This window comes from Amblyraja radiata, chromosome 16 (genome assembly GCF_010909765.2).
Source record: "Amblyraja radiata isolate CabotCenter1 chromosome 16, sAmbRad1.1.pri, whole genome shotgun sequence".
Taxonomy (NCBI): domain Eukaryota; kingdom Metazoa; phylum Chordata; class Chondrichthyes; order Rajiformes; family Rajidae; genus Amblyraja; species Amblyraja radiata.
The window spans coordinates 16,150,194-16,174,079 of NC_045971.1; the positions used below are offsets into that span (position 1 = coordinate 16,150,194).

The window sequence follows — 23,886 nt, forward strand, 5'->3', positions numbered from 1 at the left end:
ATTAATAAAACAGCCAGCATGGATTTGTTAAAGAACGACTGTGTTTGACAAACCTGAATGATTTTTTTTGAAGAAGTATTAGAGAAGGTTGATGAAGGGCTGTCATCTATGTGGATTTTCAGAAGGCGCTTAACAAAGTTCTAGATCAAAGGCTGGAGGATGTTAAACAGTTGAGTTCTCCACAGGTCAGTACCTGGACCATAAACTGACCTGCCTGCAGTTGCAGGGGATGTCAAACTTCCCCTTTTTCCTGTCCTCTGGCATCTTCCCTGTATGTGGGCAGGATTGGGAAAATTATATCAAGCCCTGTGCAATCTCCACCCTATTTTACTATATTAACAACTTGGGTGTGGATGTGCTAAATAATGCTGCAATACTGCAGATGGCACCAAACTTGGCAAACTGTAAGTTAAAGAATGCAAAAGGACACAGATAGGTTACCAAACCAGACAACACCAAATGTAGAGAGAATTTGTATACTTATTAGAATTAGTAAAGAAAGGACAAGCAAAGATAATAGAGAGTAATTGGGACATTTCTATAAGCTGTGTAAGAACAGAGGGGTCTAGATGTGTATGCACGTTGGACAATCTGAGGTACTTATACGCAAAAGGCTACCAGGAGGAAAGCTCATGTTAGCTTATTTGTTTTACTTTGATCATTCAGTACGATTAATTAAATAAATATAGTGAAGAAAAATATAAGGGATCCTGAGCTTTGCAGATAAGAGTATAAAAATTGGGTGGCTATGTTGATTGTTTATAAAACACTGATTAAGCCATACAGGGTCACCCAAATTCAGCTCATTGTCCCGAAAGGATGCAAGGTGCAAGAGGGTGCAAAACAGATTTAGTCCGATATAACAGTTTATAGAAACATAGAAATTAGGTGCAGGAGTAGGCCATTCGGCCCTTCGAGCCTGCACCGCCATTCAATATGATCATGGCTGATGCAAGGTTAGAATGGAGGAGAGTTTGTTCAGGGACTACAATGAGATCTGAGAGCAGGCAAGTGCTAAATGACATGTTAAACTGTGTCCCGGCCAACTTCAGTAATTATTGAGGTTATAAAACATTCCATGGGATATGTTTTGAGTGATATCAAATCGATAATTACCAATTTGTGGGGATTCATCGAAATAAATTAGTTTGCTTCCTACTTGACATACAAAGCTTGATTTGCAAACGGTCTTATATTAAGTGGCTTTATATTTTTAAACATCTATTTTTTGCATGATATTGCTTGATTTAATAAACTATCATGCACATTAATTGGAAGACTGGGCTTTTATGATTTGAAATAAGGCAATTGTCCATACAGCTGAAATAGTGGATTTGATGCTCAGAGTGAGACAGAGGGAAGTCACTTTAAACAGCACGGGTCTATTGTTTGTGTATTTCTCCGATGCAAAAATCCAAGAGAAAGTGCCGTTTCAAACGGTGCAGCAAGAATATAATTGATGAACTTGTCAGACACTTGTCTTGAAACAGTTAATGTGATTATAAATGATTGTTTAATTCGGTATATTCTTTGTTGTATGTTAAAGGAATATTGCAATTTTAATATTTGCCATTATATTACTCATATGTGAATCGAAATATTACTTTCTTCTTGGCCTATACCGCATGCGGTTCCACCTGTACTTCCAAGTGAATTTGAAACATAAATACACGTTGTAAGCTTGAAGTGAAACCATCAAATACATTTCTTAATGCCATAAACATTAGACCACTGGATCAAAATAGGCTTTTTTTTTTTGTTACAAATGGGATCTCTTTTTTAACTATCTGTATCAATGGTGCTAAAGTGGAGATAGTTGGAAGCTTCAAATTCCAAGTTGTATCACCAACAATTTGATCTGGTCCAACATCAGTGACACTACGGCCAAGAAAGCACACCAACACCATTAATTCCTCAAAAGATGAAGGAAATTCAGTCTCCCACCAATCTGTATCAATGCACCATAGAAAGCAATCTATGCAGATGAATCGCAGCTTGGTATGGCAACTGCTCTGCCCAGGACAGCAAGAAATTGCAAAGAGCTATGCACACAACCCAGTCTACCGCACAAACCAGCCTCCCCCCCCATTGATTCCATCTGTACTTCACGCTGTGTCAGGAAAGTAGCAACATCCTTCACTCTTCTCCCCTCTCCGGGGCAGAAGATACCAAAGCTTGCAAGCACATACCACCAAATTCAATTTCAGCTACTTCCTCACTGTTATCTGACTCTTGAATGGACCTCTCACATGCTAGATGATTTCCCGATCTTCCAAACAACCTTGTTGCAGCCCCTGCACCTTTTTTAAAATCTGCACTTTTTTGGCACCCGCGGCAATAATAAACCAACACCAATATGCCCCCAAAAACAGTTAACAATGGGAAAAAAATCTTACTTCTGTGAGTAGAGGGGATATTGTGGCTGGTGACAAACCGCAGGTGATGCTGCTGGATCCATGTAGGTGCTACTTGCTGACGCTGCATCCGATGATGCTGTAGCAAATCTGCAACCAGCAAGATCATCAGTTTAGTTTAGTTTAGAGATACTAAATTCTAAAGGGCCTGTCCCACTTGGGCATTATTTGCACGTCATTTATGCGACATCATTTACGCATCACGACGCATGACGCGCATTACGCGGGCATGGCGCGTGGTGAGACGTGGTGGTGTGGGCAGTGACACGCGGTCGCGCGCGGCTCCCCAGGATTTGGGGATTCTCAAAATCCTCGCGCGCCACCTGCGTGACGCACAAATGACGCCCAAGTGCGACAGGTCCTTAAGCATTACAGTAGCCGATCGAATAATCGCTCCCCTGGCCTCCACAAAGTATTTGACACAACCTTAAATGGGATAAATACAAAATTACAAATCTACAAGCTCTAAACTATGATATTTTGTTCATGTATTTGCTGCATATTCTCCTCTTGTGAATCATGCACGAGGACACTCTGCTCAGTCTGTATCCCAGAGCTCTGCAAACTCTCATAATTTACATGAAATGCTTTCCTTTTTTGCCAAAATGGCCAATTTCTCATTTACCAACATCAAACTCTGATAAATTAGACATAACTTCTGTTTCAAAATTCGATTAATCTTCTCTGCGTACCTTGAAGTTTTCCAAAGTAGCCTTCTATAATGTTGTTAATAAATGCTTCTACTAAATACTTTTCTCCACAATGGATGTTAAACTCGCTGACCTAAAATTTTCTGCATTGTATTTCTCTTCCTTTTTGAATAAATAATTTACATTTGCTATTTTATAATCCTCTGGAATACAATTATCTCCAAGAAACAGTTAACACTTCAGCTCAATGCACTTTTGATTTTCTCCCCCCAATCAAAATTGATAAATGGTCACTGATGTGAAATCTTCATCCATTTTCTCTCTAGAAATGCTGTCTGACCTGATGAATATCCTCTGCTTTTTATTTTTTTTATTATAGCCCTGAGTGATAGACATACAAAGGCAAACTTAATTATGTGCATAATTAATCAATAGCAAAGACAGATGATAAAAACCATAATAAACATCAGACAATCTGTATAGAATTTGGGTATAAAAGTAACATGTTATTGCAATACTTACTCTGGAACCACCTGCTTGATTTGTGGTTTTACGTATCCATCTACTGCTTTTGCTGCAATGGGGATAAGCAAAAAATCAATTATTAAAATATATTTTTAAAGATACTTACAGATCCATAATTGTTGTTTGAAGATCTTTAAATATTTGAAATAAGTTGAAATAATATTTTACCAGAGAAATAAAACATGTTCATGAACAGCTCTAAAATATCAAAGTAGTAGAATCAGCTCACAAAATAGCAATCAACAAAAAATGCTGTTTAGTAACTCATTTCATTTTCTGTCCTTGAGGATTTTGTACACAACACAAATCACCACATGTTCCAAGTAACACTTACATAAAGGTGGCGTATAATATTTAGAAAACACATCGTCTTTGGGTCTGTCTGGATATAAATACAGCAAATGATTGAGATCACTGATGCGATCTGCCAGTGATCGAATTGAAAAATCTTTGGTTGTATACGGAAGTAGATTCCAAACCATCCTTTCTCCTGTAAAAATGCACATTTTTTAATTAATACATATTTTACGCTTTAGGAGAATCAGCATAGTGTTTTCACAAAGTAATACAGTGCATTTTTAAAGCACTTCAAACGTTAGATAAAAAACAGCAGAAGCATTGCAGTATATATGACACTTGTATAACATGTTGTATGTTGGTTGCAGTTATCTAACAGATCAGAGCAAGTTGTAATTGTTATTTTAATACATTATCTTAGCACATTACATTTAAGAATTTTAATATTTAATTTGAAATGCTTAAATGGTCTGCAACAACTGTCATAGGAGTCAGAGGTTAAGGACATGGATGCTTTCCTGTGATCACACCTGCTTTGTTGGGATTATCTGCCACCCACGCTATTGTAATCCCTCCAATCTCCGAATCACTGAACCGCAGCAGAAAGGTTCCATTAGGCTTCGAAAGCAGCATGTCTTGTGCCTGTTGTTTGTTTACAAACCCCAAAATCGCCCTGCATGAAGCACACGTGAACATACTAAAATGACTAACGTTTAAATGTTATTCATTTAAAATAAACTACACAAGTTGTATCTCATAAATTATTATCTGAAACCTAATAGTGTAAGGTACTTCACTGTTCCTTACTGTATTAAGTTTCTTTATTCTCAGCGTCTACTCCTGCCAGATAATGAATCAGGGATGAGCAGTATATAACACCAGCTATGGCCGTATCTCACAATTGAAATAAGAAAATGTGCCCTCAAAAACTGAAAATTACTTTAATGTGATTTTATCTGCTTTGAATGGCTTGCAGAAGATTTAAATGCAGTAATATGTCGATACGGGAAACGCAGACACAGTCAAAGAGTAACAACATTGCAGAAATTACCCATCATTCCAATGAGGCTTCAGATGCTTTTTTGTCAGCTCCATTACTCCATCAAACCATTGCCAGAATGTGAAATTTCGACCAGGTAAACTTTCCTTTAAGAAAATAAAATTATGGACAGCATCCTATTACCGTTATATTTTACTTATTTCTCCATCTTCAAAATGAAATAAGCAGTCTTGGGTAATTTCCAGAGTATTTGAAAATCCAAGAATTAATGGTATATCCCTTAATTTTAACTAATTTCTCTATAACCATTCCATAAGCATTTACAAAAGCTTGCAGCAAAATAACAGATGCTAAATTTTGTTATCAGACATGATTCAGGCACCAAGAAACATGGAATGATCCTAATACATCCTTAATGCCCACAATTTAATGGTAAGGACGCATTAATTTCACAATGTCTACATGTAGATCATTTAATAAACCTTCTGTTTTAGCCAGTTCTTAAGAGTCAAACACCCACATTTATATGCCCCTTCATTGTCTTGAGGTCCCCAAACTCTTTAAGGTTAAAATAGTATTTCTCATAATGCAGTCCTATTAAAAAATCCCAATGGTCAATTAGCATGTCTGGGAACTCTTCCGGCTCCTGTAACTAGTGAAGATGACCAACGGGGTAGCAGTTGCCTACACCATCTGATGACTACATCTGAAATGCCTCAGTTAGATCCGAAAAGCAAATCTCTCGGGTATGCTAATTTGCTTATCAGTTAAACCAGAGAAGGAATTGAGTAAGGCATCCACTATAAAGTGAGAGAAGAGAGTAAAATAATAAGTATCACATGGAACTTAGGCACGAGTAAAAACCTATCACCGTGCACTCGCGACTGGGGAACAGGATTGGCAACTGAAATCAAAGGAAGATTGAGAGACAATTACTTGTTGAGAAACACTTTTGCAACTTCATACTTAAGATTTAATGATTCATATTGTACCAATGAACACTCAATTTATCAAAAAGGAATACGGGAATATCGCATTTTATTTTAATTACAGTTTTTTCCTCGGGTATTAAAATGTGAAATATGTGTAGCCAAATTACAAACATACTAGTTGTATTTCTTTGCTGAGACTTTAATTCTTAAGTCAATGCAGGACTGGTTTACTGTTAACTTTTCTGGAACTGTGCAAGCCTGCCTTTAGAGGTCTCCCAGGTTGGTATGTATACAACAAAAGTTGCACAATAGCTAAATAACAACTTACCCTATTAAACTGAGACCAGGAGATGGTCATATTACTGTAATCATCTGCATGTATAGCCGAACTACTGAACGCTTTCTGAGCCAGGAAAACAAGATTTTCTTCTGATAATCCTCTGTTGCTCTGAACCTCCGCTTTGAATTTCATATTGAGGGCTTCACATAACTGTGGCCAGAGTACTTTATCAGGCACTACAAATGGCACTCTACCCTGAAATTGCAAATAGACAACCGATATGAACAAATAAATATTTTCAACAATTTAAGATTTTCATTTTAACATAATAACAGATTAGCAATTCAATGACAAGCAGTAGAATTCTAAATAGGTATATACAGGAAAATGGAGCAGTATAATAAGTAATTTGTAAACTGAACTTCAGCTTAGAAAAATGAATGATTACAAAACGCTTGAAGGTTTCTGTTAATCCTATGGGAACTTGAAATACGATCAAATTGAAAACTGTAAAACTTTGGGACTTTATTTTGGTCCATCTTCCATCTGGTGGAAATGCCCACAGAGCTACAATTATTAATAGTTTACCGTTTCCAAACGTGAACATGGCCGAAAACAGATTCAAACTGACCCTTCTCACTCCAACAGCTATTTTTACTCTAATTAAGGTTCTCTGGATTCTTTCAAGAGAGAGCTAGATAGGGCTCTTAAAAATAGTGGAGTCAGGGGATATGGGGAGAAGGCAGGAACGGGGTACTGATTGGGGATGATCAGCCATGATCACATTGAATGGCGGTGCTGGCTCGAAGGGCCACATGGTCTGCTCCTGCACCTATTGTCTAATCTTGCACAATTACAAAAAAAATTATTAAGATTAATTATGGGTTCCAGGCCAAGTTTATCACGTAATGTAAGATTCTCATTTTAACTCCTCTTGTTACCTCCATGCTAGTAAAGCTGCGAGTTGCTTTGGAGTCAAGTGTCTCAAGCAGATTATAGCTTCAGGAACTATGGCGCAGCGGTAGAGTTGCTGCCTCACGATACCAGAGACCAGTGTTCAATCCTGCCCTCGGGTGCTGTCTGTGTGTGGAGTTTGCATGTTCTCCCAATGCCCGTGTAGGTTTTCTCTGGGTGCTCCAGTTTCCACCCACATTCCAAAGACACGCCGGTCAGTAGATTAATTGGCTTCTATAAATTGTCCCTAGTGTGTAGGATGAGAACTAATGTATGGGTGATCGCTGGTCACTTGATGGGTCAAAGGGCTTGTTACCACACTGTATCTCTAAACTAAACTAAATCTCTACACCAAGATCTCTATATATCTTGTAACATAATTTGAAAAGCAGTACAGATCCCCAAAAGTTAGTTATCAAAAAAGGCTACAGTTGGAGAAATTAGAGTGTTTTTATGTCCTCCTTATTAACAATTACTTTGGAAGTTTTCTACAGGTTAAGAAAACCCCAAACACCTTTAGAGATTGAGTCCACTTACATCTTTGCAAGTAAAACACAAGAATGTGCTACTTCCAACAATAAAATCTACCAACATTCTCACAAATTGGTGAATTTTGTCTTTAGAAAAGAAGACACTGCCAAAATGTTATATATTTGTAATGACTTGATTAAACTAATATGTGTGTATACGGCAACCCTTATTTTAAGCTTTCCTATAGATTTTAATATTAAACTCAGTATAAGACAATTTATTGCCACTTACTGGCTCTGCAAATGCATTATCCCAGAGTACAGTGGCAGTGGCATTGTTGTCTTGGCTACCATGAACTATCACTACCACCGGAAGCGACAAAGTCTGCCAGAAAGGGAAAAAGAAACGTAACATTAATGATATCAACAGAATAAAATAATGTTACTGTTAGAATCTCTCAGCAAGTTCTGTCTGCAACATACCTTAACTTGAAAAACTAGTTCATTTCCACCAACACTGAATTGTGATTCAAAAAGAATGGTGAATTTTTCTTCTGTGACTGATTCTGCTCCACGTCGGTCAGAACGCTTGATTCGTTTCAAAGACTAAGACAGAATCAAAATTTGGATAGCATCACGACATTTGTATGTTACGAACTTTTGCAACACTATCAAAATGTACAAAATAAACATGTTCTCTCTTCGCCACAATGTTAAAACAATTGAAGTGGAGAACAGTAAATTCCAAAGGAACACAGAAAGCAACTAAAACATTACAATCAGAAATTTACGTCCCATTTTGTTTATAAAATCATACACCCTTGCATTTCACCCATCCTGTTCCATCAACATTACTTTACAAGCAAAAATTGTCTCCCATCAACTTCCTATTGTTATTCCCATCAAACTTCACACCATTGGATTTTACGGCTTTGTGGTCAAACTTTGTAACTTTGTCAGCGCTGTAGAAGGCCGCTACTTGTATACCTTGGGTATGCAAGCAAAGAATTTTGCTGTGCCTTATCACGTGCCAATAAAGTATCCCATTCCAACTTGCCAACCATTCATTTCAAGACAAGTTCAAAGCTATTCAAGTAATTTAATAAGTGCGAAATGAAATTTAGGAATAAAATAGCAACCATGAAACTAACAGACTGTCAAAATGCCCTGATGGATGTAGCCTATATGCCAGCAAACCTACTAGTATGGTTGAAATTTAACTGTCACCTTAACTTGGTTGAAATTGGAGGCAGCATCAGCAGCATCCACACGCCATGAATGGATAAAAATGGATCAAGGAATGTGATCACAGCATTTACAATGATGTAGCTCAAACTCTTTGATAACAATTGGGTAATGCAGTGGTATAGTTACAGCAGTACTACCTAATAATAATAGAAGCTGGGTTCAATCCTGACCCCGGGTGCAGTGTGGATTTTACACTTTCTGCCACTGGTGCTTTGCTTTCCTCCCATATGCTAAAAACATATGAATTGGAAGGTGAATTGACTTTAGTACATTCCCTTTAGTGTGTATCCTAGCGGTAAACAAGTTGGTTAGAATATGCGGAGAAAAAAAACTAGGGTTAATGCTATCCATCCATTGTGGAATATAGAACAAACTGTGTTTGGGTTGAGATCTAATAATGTATTTTACTGCCCCCCCCCCCTCCCCCCACCAAATGAATTGCACAGCAGTAGGAACACCTGTCATACTGAAGATTTTTGCTTACCATATTTCTAAAGTTGGCACTTAAGGTTCCTGTCGCTTGATGGTACTCCATAACGCAACAGTTATTTAATATTTCACCACTGCTATCACTGCCAGAAACACAAGTGGGAAAAAAATCAGTTTCTTTAAAAAAAATATCTAAATAAAAAATAAAAAAAAAGCATTGCACTGTAGCAGCATTTTATGGAAGATACAATAATTGTCATAACAGTTGATTTCAAAGGTAATTAGGGGACAACAGTCAGTCCCATCTACACATCAGCAGAGAAGATGCTTCATGCTCTGAAAATAATCACCTTCCCAGGATTGAGTAGGATTTCCCATCTGTAGACAGTTATTCTATCTATAGCAATCAAACTGAGTGATCCAAGGTTGACATATTATCCACATTTGGTTGAAGGACTTTAGTTATACCTGGACTGATTATCTTTCTCTATGGTGCCTTTATTATTTCAAGGGGTAAAAGTAATAATCTATTATTGAATTGATTTTCCAACTATCCCTTCAAAATGTGTGCATTTAAATATAAGCGATGAAAATCAATGGAAAGTGCGAGACATTCTGTGAATTCAACTTGTATGTGATTGAACAGAACTAACTACATCTATCTTACCTTTCATGAAACTGAGCAAGACCATTGCATAGTACAATTTCAAAATTGGACAATCTTGTTAGGAAACTGAAAGAAGAGTTCAGGGCAAACAACTAAGTGGGTAAAAGAAGGGAAGGAGTCATGTTATTTCAGTACGAGTCCCCAGAAACTCTTCTTTGAAGGGAATATTTTCAGCAGTACTGCTGTAAGTAAGACAGGCAGGAGGATCAGGCAAGCAAGTGGATAAATGTAGAATTACACTGGTTAAGTTCATACGTATAAATGACACAAAAGTGTAAATTTGTGTTTGTTGTGTGTGCAGAGATATGCCACGATGATCTATCCTATAAATTCTCTTTCCAGTCATCATATAGATTTATGGATGATTTGGATATTTAATTAGAGATATGTGCAAATTTAGAGGAATAAAACTGCTGGAGAATTCAGAGGGTCAAGCAACTGATGTGAAGGCAAAAGAATGGGAAACGTTTTAGGTCAAAAACCAGCATCAGGACTGATCATCACTTTGTTACTGCGGATACTGCTGAATTCCTCTAGCAATTTGGATTTTGCACAAGATTCCAGCAGCTGCAGGCTCTTGTGCCTCAGATTTAGAGAAATGCTATGAAGAGAAGGGCAGATAAAATTCCATGCAGAGAAATGTTCCATTGTGTAAGCAATGAAGGGAAGAATAACAGAGAAAGAATAGAGGAACTCGGATGGAAAAGGATTAATCAACATTAAGATGAAAATAAATTGAATAGTCTCTGAAAAAAGTAAAACAAATTCCGGATTCCATGGATAGGATACTTACTTTCTTGTATTTTCATTTTTCAGAAGTGCCTTTGCTTGCTGTTCACTGATAATAGTTGCTTTCACTTGTGGTGGATTCATGTGTACATTAAGCTTTCCACCAACTAATAAACGTACAGTGGCAGCAAACTTTGTCTGAGTCTTCAAAACCTGAGGGGGCTGTTTTTCAATAATAAAGGTGCTGTACAAAACAAACAAAAAAGAATGACTTAGTACCATTTGTTCTACCTAACTACTAAAGTTAATGACAAATTAAACATAAAATAGATTTATTCACAAAACCCTATTTCCTTGACATTTTTTACAGAATCACAGAAAGGTCTCAACTCAGGAGACTATCTTGGTGTGTTGCGGCCATGCTGACCATGTAAAAACATACCTCCCCCTGTGGCATTTCTATAATCTTGCATATTTGCTGTGTGAATGTCTTTTTAATATTATGGAGAAGTTTTAAAGACGGTAATTCTTCAAAAAATGTTCATTATTATAATTCGTATCTTAGAATGAAAATATGTTTGAGTAATGATATTTTACAGCATTGCTCTAGGTAAGACAAACTAAGTATAAAAATGAGGTGGTTGTGCTGCAAAGTGAAATACTGCATAGATTTGCTCATTGTCTCGAGTGAAAAGTTAAATATACATGTTAACATTACTGTGTGTAGGAAAGAACTGCAGGTGCTGGTTTAAACCGAAGGTAGACACAAAATGTTGGAGTAACTCAGCGGGACATGCAGTATCTCCGGAGAGAAGGAATGGGTGACGTTTCGGGTCGAGACCCTTCTTCAGACTGATGTCAGGGGAGTGGGCGGGACAGAGATAGAATGTAGTCAGAGACAGTAAGACTAGAGGGAGAACTTGGAAGGGGGAGGGATTGGAGAGAAAGGGAAAGCAAGGGCTATTTAAAGTTAGAGAAGTCAATGTTCATACCGCTGGGGTGTAAGCTACCCAAGCAAAATATGAGATGCAGTTCCCCCAATTTGCGCTGGGCCTCACTCTGTCAATGGAGGAGGCCCAGGACAGAAAGGTCAGATTGGGAATGGGAGGGAGAGTTAAAGTGCTGAGCAACCGGGAGATCAGGTAGGTTAAAGCAGACTGAGCGGAGGTGTTCAGCGAAACGATCACCGAGCCTGTGCTTGGTCTCGTCGATGTACAGAAGTTGACACCTGGAACAGCGGATACAGTAGATGAGGTTGGAGGAGGTGCAAGTGAACCTCTGCCTCACCTGAAAAGACTGTCGGGGTCCTTGGATGGAGTCGAGGGGGGGGGGGGGGGGGGGGGAAAGGGACAGGTGTTGCATCTCCTGTGTTTGCAGGGGAAAGTACCTGGGGAGGGGGTGGTTTGGGTGTGAAGGGACGAGTAGACCAGGGAGTTGCGGAGGGAATGGTCTCTGCGGAAAGTTGAAATGGGTGGAGATGAGATGTGGCCAGTAGCGGAACCCCGTTGGAGATGGCGAAAGTGTTGGAGGATTATATGCTCTATGCAACGGCTGATGGGGTGGAAGGCGAGGACAAGGGGGACTCTGTCCTTGTTGCGAATAGGAGGAGAGTGAGCAAGAGCGGAGCTGTGGGATATTAAGGAGACCCCAGAGATAGAGCCTCATCTATAATGGAAGAGGGGAACCCCCGTTTCCTGAAGAATGAGGACATCTCCGATTTACTGACCTTGTAACTAGTGCAGATATTACATCTGTAATTGTTGCATTGAGTTCTGTAAGTAACTCCTCCACTGGGCCTGGGATGGGAAGCTGTTGTCTTTGGTGTTCAGCTCGCCTGATCTGCTGACGATTCTGCCATATTGTCTCTGCTAATTTCTCACACCTGCAAGTGCAACAAGTTTCTCAAAAATAGCATGGCAAATAGAAAAGCAACTTTTTGCCTGGATATAATTGGACTACAGTTGAACATTGTAACAATTCTAGAAGTTGCTGAAGGACATATCAATCTTTGAACATGCTTATCATTTTTCCCTAAACATATTTGCTAAAGAATATGTTACTTGATTGTAGCAATCCGCGATGAGGTTATCAGTAAATTGAAAAATATTCAAATACGAGGAACAACTAATTTTCAATATTTATGGCTGGGTGTTTAATTAGGCATTAAAGATGTGCCCCGTTAGCTCTACTATTTGTCAGCAGTTAAATGATTAATATGTTTAAAGTAAACATATCCCTGTAAAGCTCAGAACCTAACGAGAAAAGTACAGCCTTTGCCAACAAGCTAAGTAATGGCACAGATTAAAAGAAAGCAAGCCAAGGACTGGTAAAATATATAATATGAAGTAAAATACAAATCTGCAAGAGATGAAAAAGACACTCCGTAAAAGCTTCTACTGGGTCAGGCAAAAGGTAAAGATGATCAAAGATTAATGTTGGGCTTATTGCAGTGAAAAAGGATTGCAGAAAAATTAAATGATTGTCTCTATAATATCCTCCAGGAAATAGTGGAGAACAGATCGAGAGAATAAGGAACTGAAAGAAATTAACATTTGTAAAAACATAATTGGGATAGAAAGCAATTGGATTGAAAGCCATCAAGCTTGCAGAATCTAGTGACCTGCATCCTAAGATCTTGAAAGAAGCATTAGTTCCATCGTCCCAAAATTCCACAGATTCTAAAATTCTACAATAGCTGCCCCAGATTGGAAGATAACAAGTACTACCCCACTATTTAATAAAGGGCAGAAAAAACACAGTAAAGGTAAAATGAGGTGATTATAGAAAAATTACAATTTGTGGGATTGTCGGTAATATACGCACATGATTGTGGATTGGTTAGTGGACAGAAAACAGAAAGCATGAGTAAATAGGTTATTTTCAAGTTGAGGCAACTAGTTGGGGGTCACAGGGATTGGTGCTGGGGCTCAGCAGGTCACGATCCAAATCAGTGGAGTGTATGAAAAGATCAAGAGCAATATATTGACGTTTGTTGACAAAATAGTCAACATTGGCCTTTCTTGTTGAAAGTGTTGTATTACAATTATGAAAGACCCTGGAGCTCCCCGAAATTTTCTTGCACATTTGCTCCTCAATTTCCTCTATGAAGCAATGAACCATTGAATGAGATGAAAAACATCTATGATACAGAAACTGCTGCCATGACACCCAGCCATGAAAGCACCTAATCTCAGCCACGTAATTGGATATGTGCAGCTCAATCATATTCTATTAATAAGCAAGGACACATTTTTGAAAGTAATCCTGCTGTTTTGAAACCTATTCAAATAAAATAAATCAAATTTAGATTTCTTACCATGACTGAAGAACGTCCAAACCTCCTTCAGACTGACCACCATTCCCAGCTAACTGCTGTCGACGTTTCCACTGAATCAATTCATCATCTAAAATAATTGTCTGGAGTTTACGAAGTAACTGCAATGTCTTTTGGTGTTTCTCAGCTAGATCCTATAGGGTACATAGGAAATTTACACTTTGGTTAGACATTATATTGCTGTGGGGACCGTTAGAAGAAATACTTAAAGCTGTTTTAAACAAAAATCAAAATACTAATGAAATGAATTTCATTTGAGATTATTGGCTGGTGAAAAGTAAAAAGTCCAACCAAGAATAAACCAGACTTGTTTCACTTTCACAGCAAGCAATTCTTGTAATACTTTCATATCAAGCAATTCTAATCCAAAGGTAAACTGACAAATTTACACGAAGGTGGACACAAAAAGCTGGAGTAATCAGCGGTCAGGCAGCATCTCTGAAGAAAAGGAATAGATGACATTTTGGGTTGAACCCTTCTTTAGACAGTCAGGGTAAAGGGGAACGAGAGATATAGACAGTGATAGAGAGATATAGAACAAATTAATGAAGAAAATGCAAATTTGTACAATACAAACTTAAGGGTGGCACAGTGGTAGGGTTGCTGCTTTACACGCCAGAGACTTGGGTTCGATTCTGACTACTGGTCTGTCTGCACAGAGTTTGTACGTTCTCCCTGAGTCCATGTGGGTTTTCTCTGGGTGTTTCAGTTCCTCCCATATTTCAAAGATGTACACGTTTGTTGGTTAATTGTCTTTGGTATGAATTGTAAGTTGTCCCTAGTGTGTAGGATAGTGTATGGAATGATCACTGTCGGCGCGGACTTGGTAAGCCAAAAGGCCTGTTTACGCGCTATTTCGCCAAAGTCTAACTCTTCATAATTTCACAAAGAAACTAACAATGATGGTAAAAAAACTTTCATTGATTTGAACAGTTAACACTGTCCACAGATGCTGCCTGGCCTGCTATCTCCAGGTTTCACTTTTTTTCTCCCAGATTTTCATCATCTGCAGGTTTTAACTTTTCAATTATAGTATTGGGTAAATGCTTGAAGTGTGGTTAAAAGATATGTGGGTTAATTAGGAATCTAAAGGAAATGTTTCTGTAGTGGTAGAAGTTATTCAGCAATGGTCTTAACTAAAGACAGCGCAGCAAATTTAGCTAGAATGAAGTAGGAAAGCTAAACAGTTTCAAGACAGGTTAAAAAGCGCCCAGATTATAAAGTAGGAAAATGCAGATAGAACACACTCCTGGGAAATAAAGGGATGGTGGAAGTTTTTAATGTTTTGGCCACAATTCGCCAACTCCTCCTTATTATGGTGTTAGTATCAAACCTCATGTTACAAACTCATTTAAAGGGGAAACATTTAATCCTGTAACCTGATAACTATTGGTCAAGAAATGGTTAGACATAATAATCTAAAATATAACATAAATGAAAGTCACAGTTCTGTTTGATAAATTTGACCAAATATTTTGGTTAAGGAACAAGAGAGAATGAATGTAGTTGTGCATTTTGGGGTTTTGAAGTAACACAAAACAGGCTTAATAACAAAGTTAAAGTAGCATGGATTCACAACTGGACCTGAAAATGAACAGCAATGCACGTTATGGACAATACTGAGATCGCCACCCTTTTTGATACACGTTATCAATCTGGACTTGAATACAGAGTAAAATTTTAGTACTTGCATAAGATTCAAAATTTAAAATGCAATTAATATGGCAGCAGATAGTTTCTTGATCAGGATGACATGTGTTAGATATGCAGAAACAGATGAAAATGAACAGAGAAATGAGAAGAAAACATTTTTGAAGAAAGAGGAAAAACAATATCAAAAACAGTATCAACTATTGGCACAATTTTAATGTAGGTGCAGGTAGAGGAAAATTATAAACACATTTTAGAAGCCAGCAGGACAAAATAAAAATAACTTTTATAAGCATACAGGATCTTTGGATTTATCAAAATTGGAATAGAATATAATAGCAAAGTCATTTGTGAAATGCTTGGACTTTGAAAGCGGAAAATACTACCACCCGCCTTACACATCCATCGCAAATAATGGCAAGTGTACAGCACCAAATTGCTCTTTATTTTCACCAATTGGCAATGTCACTCAAAGAGTGTTGTGGGTTAGATTCACTCTCCCTATTTCATGTTTTATGCCCGAACTAAACACTGTGGTATGGTGCAGTGGCACACCTGGTAGAGCTGCTACCTCACAGCGCTAGAGTTCCGAGTTCAATCCTGATCTCGGCTGCTGTCGATATGGAGTTTGCATGTTCTCCCTGTGAGTGTGCATTTCCTCCAGGTCTCCAGTTTCTTCCCTCATTCCAAAGACACTGGGGTTTGTAGGTTAATTGGCCTCTGTAAATTGCCTTTTGTGTGTAGGTGAGTGGGGGAGAAAGTGGGAACTAGTGTGAACGGCCGATTGACGGTTGGCATGGACACATTGGGCCAAAAATTCTGTTTCCACGCTGTATCTTTCAATCAATTGATTTAAAACTCTTTTCTAAAATTGAAAATAATTCATTTATCACACATGGGTGCAACGCACTGCTAAAATAAATGAATGTAAGCGAACCACAATATCCTGCTGATGAAAGCCATTAATTATAAATTTCTATCTTTCTTTGGCATTATTCACAAAGCAGCACGTTCTTTTTACATGTTTTGAGATGATAAATTAATAAATACCAGTCTGTATTGCTGTAGTGTCTGCGCTTCTCGCTGTAACCAACCCTCCAAAGACGTCCGCTTTTGTTGCAAGCTTTGCTCTCGCAGGATACGATTCTGGTCCTGTGGACTTAGCTGTGCAAGTTGAGCAAGCTGAGCTAGAAAAATAATCCACATCAGTGTTAAATAGAAATAAAAGGCCTTTAAATTTGCATGCATAATCCATGTATGTCATACTGCCCAACCACATGTACCACCTTCCACCTGTACAGAAAATATGGGCTAATTTGCTAAGTATGGACTGATGTAGAGACTTGCTGTCAGTACCTATCAAAGAATTGCATGTCATGCCAATGACACTTAATTTAATAACTGAGCATTTAAGAATGTTTCTACAAATGAAAACTCTGAAAATTATGCCCCATCAAGCACCCCCACCAAACCTTGTAAAAGACAAAAACAAGATATGATACAGTAAATCACCAATGGCTTGAGGTGGAAATTCCAAATGAGCTGTCAGTGATGCAGCCCTCCTTCAAGACTGCCCTCTTTAGCATCTTTTCTCAATGATATCCAGGAGTGTTGGTTGAATTAATGAAATCCAATTATAAACGTGTCTATGCAAAGTACCCTGCACTGAATACCAAGCCATAACTGCTCAAAACTGATCCAGAAACAAAGCTCTACGGCACCTGTAATCATCTAAAAATATAATAAATCTTTGTAATAGCTCCTGGAATCTAGTGTTCCCTCTGAACCAATGTTCAACCACAATAAATGCAGGAAAAAAGGGGAAGCCACATCAAAGATCACTAGATGTTTGTGGTTAACTTTATGAGATCAGGAGCAAGTGTCATTACTGTGTGACTGACGGCAAAAATCCCAACCATTACCTATTCTGCATTCATGAGGATAGTTCTCTTAGTTTTTCATAAAATTCTGCAATTTCAGACACCTTTAAAAAAATATTCATCAATCCACATGCTCATCTATGGAAAATGTCACCTGCATAGTTTTTTTTTTATCATAAGCCAAGTTTTTTGTTTAATGTTTAGAGAACCAAGTGCAGTAGAAATTTAGGATGATTTCCTGATCTGCAAATTATAATTTAGAGCAATAGTCACATTTTATGCTGCTTCTAATATAATGTACTGTACTTCATAATTAAACACAATTTTCATTCCCTTTATTTTTAGGTACAAAACAGGCCAATCTCTTTTCTAGACCTCCTTCTGAGGTCAAATTGATCCACTACGCACATTTTTGGTCATTAACTTAATATAACATGTAGCAAGACATTTAACAATGAAAGGAACGAAGGTTATGAAGTTGGAGGTGGTGCATGAAAATACACAATTTAAAATCAAACAATTAGACACAACAACAATCTGCAGAAAAGCTCAAATCCATTGAAAATTCTGTGGTGACAAATTCCAGTTACCTTGTATCCGTAAACTCTCTTGATATTGAATGATAAAGTATTCTTGGGTGTGCTGAAGCTTTCGTAGTTCATTCTCAGTATCTTGAGTCATTAATCTTAGCTCCTCAAATGTCTGGTTTATTTGTAGGTGTTTTTGAGACATGGAATCCAGTAAACCTACAGGTGAACTTGGCTACATGCAAAAAGAAGAATTAGTGGAGTTCAAAGATGTTTACTCAGATTTCACCACAAAGAACTATATCCCAATTAACTCTGCTATTTAAAAAATAAATAAAATGGTGACACAATGGTGCAGTGGTCAAACCTCAGTGTCAGAAATCAAAGTTCAATCCTGACTATGGATGCTCTCTGTGCAGAGTTTGTACGTTCTTCTTGTGACCACATGGGTTTACTCGAGGTCCTCTGGTTTCTTGCCACATTCCAAAGATGTGCAGTTTTATAGGTTAATTCGCTTCTGTAAATTGCCCCTAATGTGTAGGATAAAAAAGTGGGATAACATCGAACTAGCGTACAGGTGATCGATGATCAGATTGGATCTGATGGGTTGATGACCCTGTTTCCATGTTGTATTTCTAAATCAAACTAAATTCTAGAAGTCACAAGGACAAGGATTAAACGAAAAATGTTTAAAGATGCTTCCAAACAATAAATGTTAACCAACTGAATGGCCCCAAACATGGACAAATCAATTGTGAAAAATGTCAATTCTCTGGACCAACGACATTGAAGCAATGGCTAAAAAAGCACACAGAAGACTAAGCAGGTCCAGCATGTGTTCAACAATTCTTGCCAACATTAGAGATATATTGCAGGGTTGTATCTCAATTTGTTTTAGGAACAATTCTGCCCAGGGCTGCAATAATTTGTAGTCCATCACCCAGACCTGATTCCCCACTACCACCCACCTTCATTAGGAATGCTGGATTGATCTGTAACTGTAATGCTACTCTGTTGTAACACCATTTTCTACACTGATATTTTTCTCTTTGCAAAACCTATTGTACTTGTGTATGGCGTGACTGTACTTATATAGAATATGATCTGATTTAATTGGATAGAAAACAGACAAAAACTCTTCACTATACGTCATACACGTGACAATAATAAATCAATTCCAAGACCAGTGATAAACAGGCTAAAGTGCTATTGAAGAAATTTCACCCATTCCATGTGGTACTTACATTTGTAGCTTCCCTAATTAGTCTCTGCTCATGGTACAAAATGTGTTTGATTGATCGAACCAGTTCCAGTGGACAACGATCATAAGTATTCTAGAAATAATAATTAAAACATTAAACCAGTCAGCAGAAATTATGCTTTCCAAATCTGAAATCTATACAGAAAAATGTTCCAGTACTAATTCAATTCATTGAAAGCATGTCATGAGAAAATTTTATTTAATATAAAGTAAATTATTTTCTATATTTTTACCCCTATTCTGAATTGTAGGCAAAGATTGTTAGGTTATATGTGCATAGAACAGCAAGTTACCCTATGGCAATTAGATTCACAAATTTAGATGGGCAATGCTGGGAATTATTTGGCTGACAAAGGCAATAAAGCTTCATCCAATCCAGCAGGTGAGCCAATTCAATATCTGACAAATTAAATTGCAGTCTGCCCATTTACCCCGAAGAGGTATAGAGTTAAGGGTATAGACCAGTCAGAGAATTTTCATTTTACCAGTGAAGAAATCCAGGGAAATATTGCAGGCAGTCAACTTTGTGCACATATTTGTAACTTTTTTATTTCAGGCAATGCATTTTTTGCACTTGCACTTGTTCAATCACCTGAGGAACTAGCAATGCACATGTAATGTGCTACTTTTCCCCACTACTTGTATTTGATTGGCAAAAAATAAAACAGAGAAAAAGAAGTTGTAAAACATGATTGTTAATAAAAACTGCCAAGTAAAGAATAACCAAATTGTAAAAGACAAAATAAATTTAAAATATTTTGTTAGTCAACTAAACACGGGAAAAAAAAATCAATTTAAACGTCTACAGTCCATTCAGCTTACAATGAAAAAATATAGCAACTAATTAATATTTAGTCACAAAAATGCAGCTGGATAGCACTGGAGTTTACTATATTTAGAATTAACACCCACCTTTAACTGTGTGGCATAATTCCCTAATTTCAACTTTAGTACGAAAACATCTTCACCCATTAGATGATCAGCTTTCTTCTGTAACTCTTGTATTAATGTCTCAAGCAACCTCTGTGCTCGATATTCATCTTGTGGATTCTCCAGGTCTATAGAGTCCCTAAAGTGAAATAATTTTGCAAAAATGTGCAGTCAAAACACCTAGCCAATAAATATTTTTAAAGAATAGAACATGATAGAATTGATTATAGATTAGCTTTCATTTTGAAGCTAATACAATATTAACAGGAAAGCAGGATTTGTTTGGACACATGCAAGCAAGAGAAGACAATTCACAGAATCAGACATGTACGGCACGAAAGGTCAGTCAGCCCATCCTATCCGTTGCAAAGAAAACCTGACTTAACTCTTCATCAATGTCCCTAGTAACAGCTATGCAAATATTTATCCAATTACTTCACAAATTTGGTGAAAGAGTTTGCCTCTACCACCCTGTGGATCATTTGTTGAATGAGATCATTATTTTCCCCAAACTCCTCAAATCCTTCTAACAACTAACAAATCTATCCCTTTTGACAAGATGAACAGACTCTTACTGTTTACTGTCTAGGTCTCACATAATTTTTTATTCCTCAATCAAATGTTCCCCAAGAAACCTTTGGCGCAAAAGAAAAAAATCCAAACTAAATAGTCTCTCCTCATTCTATAATTCATCGGCTCACAACACTCCCGTAAATCTCTATTCTCTCCAGTGCTATTCTATTCTTCCTGTGGTGTGAGACAAAATACTCAAGCTGTGGCCCAACTAATCTTTTACAGATTTCTTTCATAAATTCCTTGCTCTATGATTTGGCTCATAAAAGTTAAATTGTGTTCGATTAACTAAAGTTATTCCAAGGCATCTTAAATACCGCGTTCCCCTGTAATGTTAGCCAACGTCACCAACAAATGCAATATTATTTCAACTTTTTTAGTGAAGAGGGCTAACATTTTGTAGAGTTAAATGGCTAGTTTGAAACTTCAGTCTCAGAAAAGCTCTTCATTTGGTAAGAAACCCACAAAACTAACTTGAAGTGAATAGACATTTTTGTGAGCGCTGCAGGAAAATCCAGTTTATAAACATCAGAGCACAAATAATCACATTTTTAGTACAGTAAATTTCACTTTGGCAGCTCAACAGAACATTAAAACCTAATTGCATACAAAAGTCATGGTGACAATGAATGTATTAACACACAAATTTTTTTTTTTACCACTACAATGACAACCTGCCAGTGTTCATATGTCTTAGTTTTCATTAGTTGAGCTGTGTGTGGCACTGCTACTCTGGCATTCAGATGAACCATTAACACCAATAAATGTCTGTCCTCTCAGATACATAGTAGAATCCCACAGATTTGCACAATGGACGTTTGTCTCTACCACCCTGTGTATCATTTGCTCAATGAGATCATTATTTTACCCAAACTCCTCAAATCCTTCTAACAACTAACAAATCTATCCCCTTTGACATGATGAACAGACTCTTACTGTTTACTGTTTAGGTCTCACATCATTTTATATTCCTCAATTAAATTAAATGTTCTCCAAGAATCATTTGGTGCAAAAGAAAAAGACAGTCTCTCCTCGTTCTCTACAGTAATTCATCAGGTCTCACTCCAGTATCCACAAACTGAATCCCACATCTACCATTCAAATCAAGTCAATCATCTGGCTAAGTCAATGCCATTCATGAAAATTCACTCTGCTCAAATTAATGCCAAATTTTCTACGTTGAAATAGTGACTATTCTTCAGAATACTGTTGGCTTATAGACCAATCTCTCCAGCTCATTTACCCCGTTTGTCAGACAACGTGCAAAAATTGTTTAAATTATTAAAAGCATATCTTTCATATCCCCAATGCTTCTTAAAGTACTTTGCTGCCAATTTTGACATTGAGCCCCTTGCTACAATGGAGGGAATGTAACAATTAATTTCTGCGCATTAATCTCATATAGTTATGTGATGAGCAACAAATAATTGAAAGATATTGAGGAACAAATATTGGATGGGACAGCAGAACGGTGTTCTTCAAAGAACAACCCGATTAATATCATTAGGAGGGTAGCAAGGCCTCAGTTTGACATCTTATAAGAAATGGTACGCTTGATGGCAATATTCCCACAGCTCAATGTCAGGTTACAATAAAGATGTGATGCCTGAGAGAATATTCTTTACAAACCAACGTGTTTCAGAATACTGTGGTCAGTTGGTCACAGTTGTTTTTTGCCAATCATAGCCGAGTTACTTAAAACTAAAAATAAGCAATTCATTGGTTTGGTGTTCAAGTGATTGTAACACTATTGAAACTACATGCCAATATACTTTCTAATTTATGGAATAAATAATTAAAATAAAGAGTCAACTGAAATTCAAATCTACAACAGTAATGTAGAGGACCGACCAAATTAAAATATGAATGGGAGTCTAAACATTTTGTTCAGGCTGACAAAAGACTGATGAAAGAAATCACTTTTATCAAGAACTAGACTGTGGACGGGTCTCCTATCACACGGGAGGCCTGGTTCCCCCAACGCAACCCGTTCCCCCACGCAATATTCCACCACTCACCTGTTCCCCCAATGCAACCCGTTCCCCCAACGCAATATTCCACCATTCACCCACGGCCCCCAACTGTGCAGGCGCTGCTCATTTCCCCTCATCCCCCAGCACTCCCTCCCTCTCCTCTTCATCCACCCTCTTCTTTCCCCTCTCCTCCTCCCCTCCCCCAATCCCTCCCTCACCTGTCCCTCCCTTTCCTTTCCCCTACCCTCAGTCACTCCCTCCCTCCATAACTCCTCTCCCCTCCCTACCCCCCTATCACCCACCTCCCCCTATTACCCCCCACTATCCCTCCTGACCTCCCCCACTGCCCTCCTTTCCCTCTATTCCCCACTCCCTACCTCCCCCACTCCCACCTCCTCTCCCTCTATTCCCCCTCCTCCCCCACTATCCCTCCACATCTCCCTCTTCTTTTTCCTCTCCTCCTCCAATCCCTCCCTCACCTCTCCCTTACCCTCAGGCACTCTCTCCTTCCCTCACTCCCAGCTCTCCCTACCCCCCAGCTCTCCCTCAATCCTCCCGATCTCCCTCCTCTCCCTCATTTCCCCCACTCTCCCTCCTCACCTCCCCAGGATCTCGAGGTTGCTGCTCTTCTGACTGGAGGTTGCCTTGACCGGAGGCCGCGCCGGGCAACGCCGGAGACTGTTAGCAGACGCGGTCAATCAGTGCAGCGATGGTGCAGGAAGGGGCGTTGCCGTCCCAGCGGTGACTGATAGGAGAGCAGACCAATCTGCGCATGCGCGGTTCTTAAGACTTTTACACCTTAATAACCTTTAAAATATACCACCAATCTGAACAAAACTTGTTGCACTTGCAGCACAGGAAAATGGTGAGCAAGGTGGCGGGAAATCATTGCGCTATCGTGTACTGTTTTTGCGCAAATGCAAAAACAATGCAAAGTGGAAGATACCAAGATGAGAGTTTTAGTTATGTATGTATATATATTTTTAACCAATTTAGTGTATAGTTATTATCTAGAACATGGAAAAGATGTACTGAAACACATATATTTAGTGTTTATAAGGATCTCCAAAAGTATAACAAACCATTCTAATACACCACACGCTAAAAGCAACCAAATATCAGTACGTACTGGACAAATTTGATTTGAACATATACAGTGTACA

The 23,886-nt window shown here is 38.1% G+C and overlaps 1 protein-coding gene across 3 annotated transcripts in view; it reads right to left on the reverse strand.

Annotated features, from left to right (window-relative positions):
• The window catches only part of LOC116981965 (signal transducer and activator of transcription 5B-like), a 91,227-nt gene that overhangs the window by 7,221 nt on the left and 60,120 nt on the right, over positions 1–23,886 (reverse strand). For 2 of the 3 annotated variants that reach the window (XM_033035217.1, XM_033035216.1), the window contains 16 exons: positions 20,160–20,316; positions 19,231–19,320; positions 18,050–18,221; positions 16,630–16,766; positions 13,912–14,063; positions 12,322–12,477; positions 10,660–10,839; positions 9,255–9,342; positions 8,006–8,128; positions 7,815–7,907; positions 6,147–6,353; positions 4,938–5,032; positions 4,417–4,559; positions 3,924–4,079; positions 3,587–3,638; positions 2,397–2,504 (listed from right to left, as the gene is read on the reverse strand). In XM_033035217.1, coding sequence (XP_032891108.1) covers positions 2,397–2,504; positions 3,587–3,638; positions 3,924–4,079; positions 4,417–4,559; positions 4,938–5,032; positions 6,147–6,353; positions 7,815–7,907; positions 8,006–8,128; positions 9,255–9,342; positions 10,660–10,839; positions 12,322–12,477; positions 13,912–14,063; positions 16,630–16,766; positions 18,050–18,221; positions 19,231–19,320; positions 20,160–20,316 — 2,109 coding nt within the window. Of the gene's footprint in view, positions 1–53; positions 270–2,396; positions 2,505–3,586; positions 3,639–3,923; positions 4,080–4,416; positions 4,560–4,937; positions 5,033–6,146; positions 6,354–7,814; positions 7,908–8,005; positions 8,129–9,254; positions 9,343–10,659; positions 10,840–12,321; positions 12,478–13,911; positions 14,064–16,629; positions 16,767–18,049; positions 18,222–19,230; positions 19,321–20,159; positions 20,317–23,886 lie in introns of all 3 variants that reach the window. The other variant, XR_004414321.1, reaches the window with a different exon arrangement.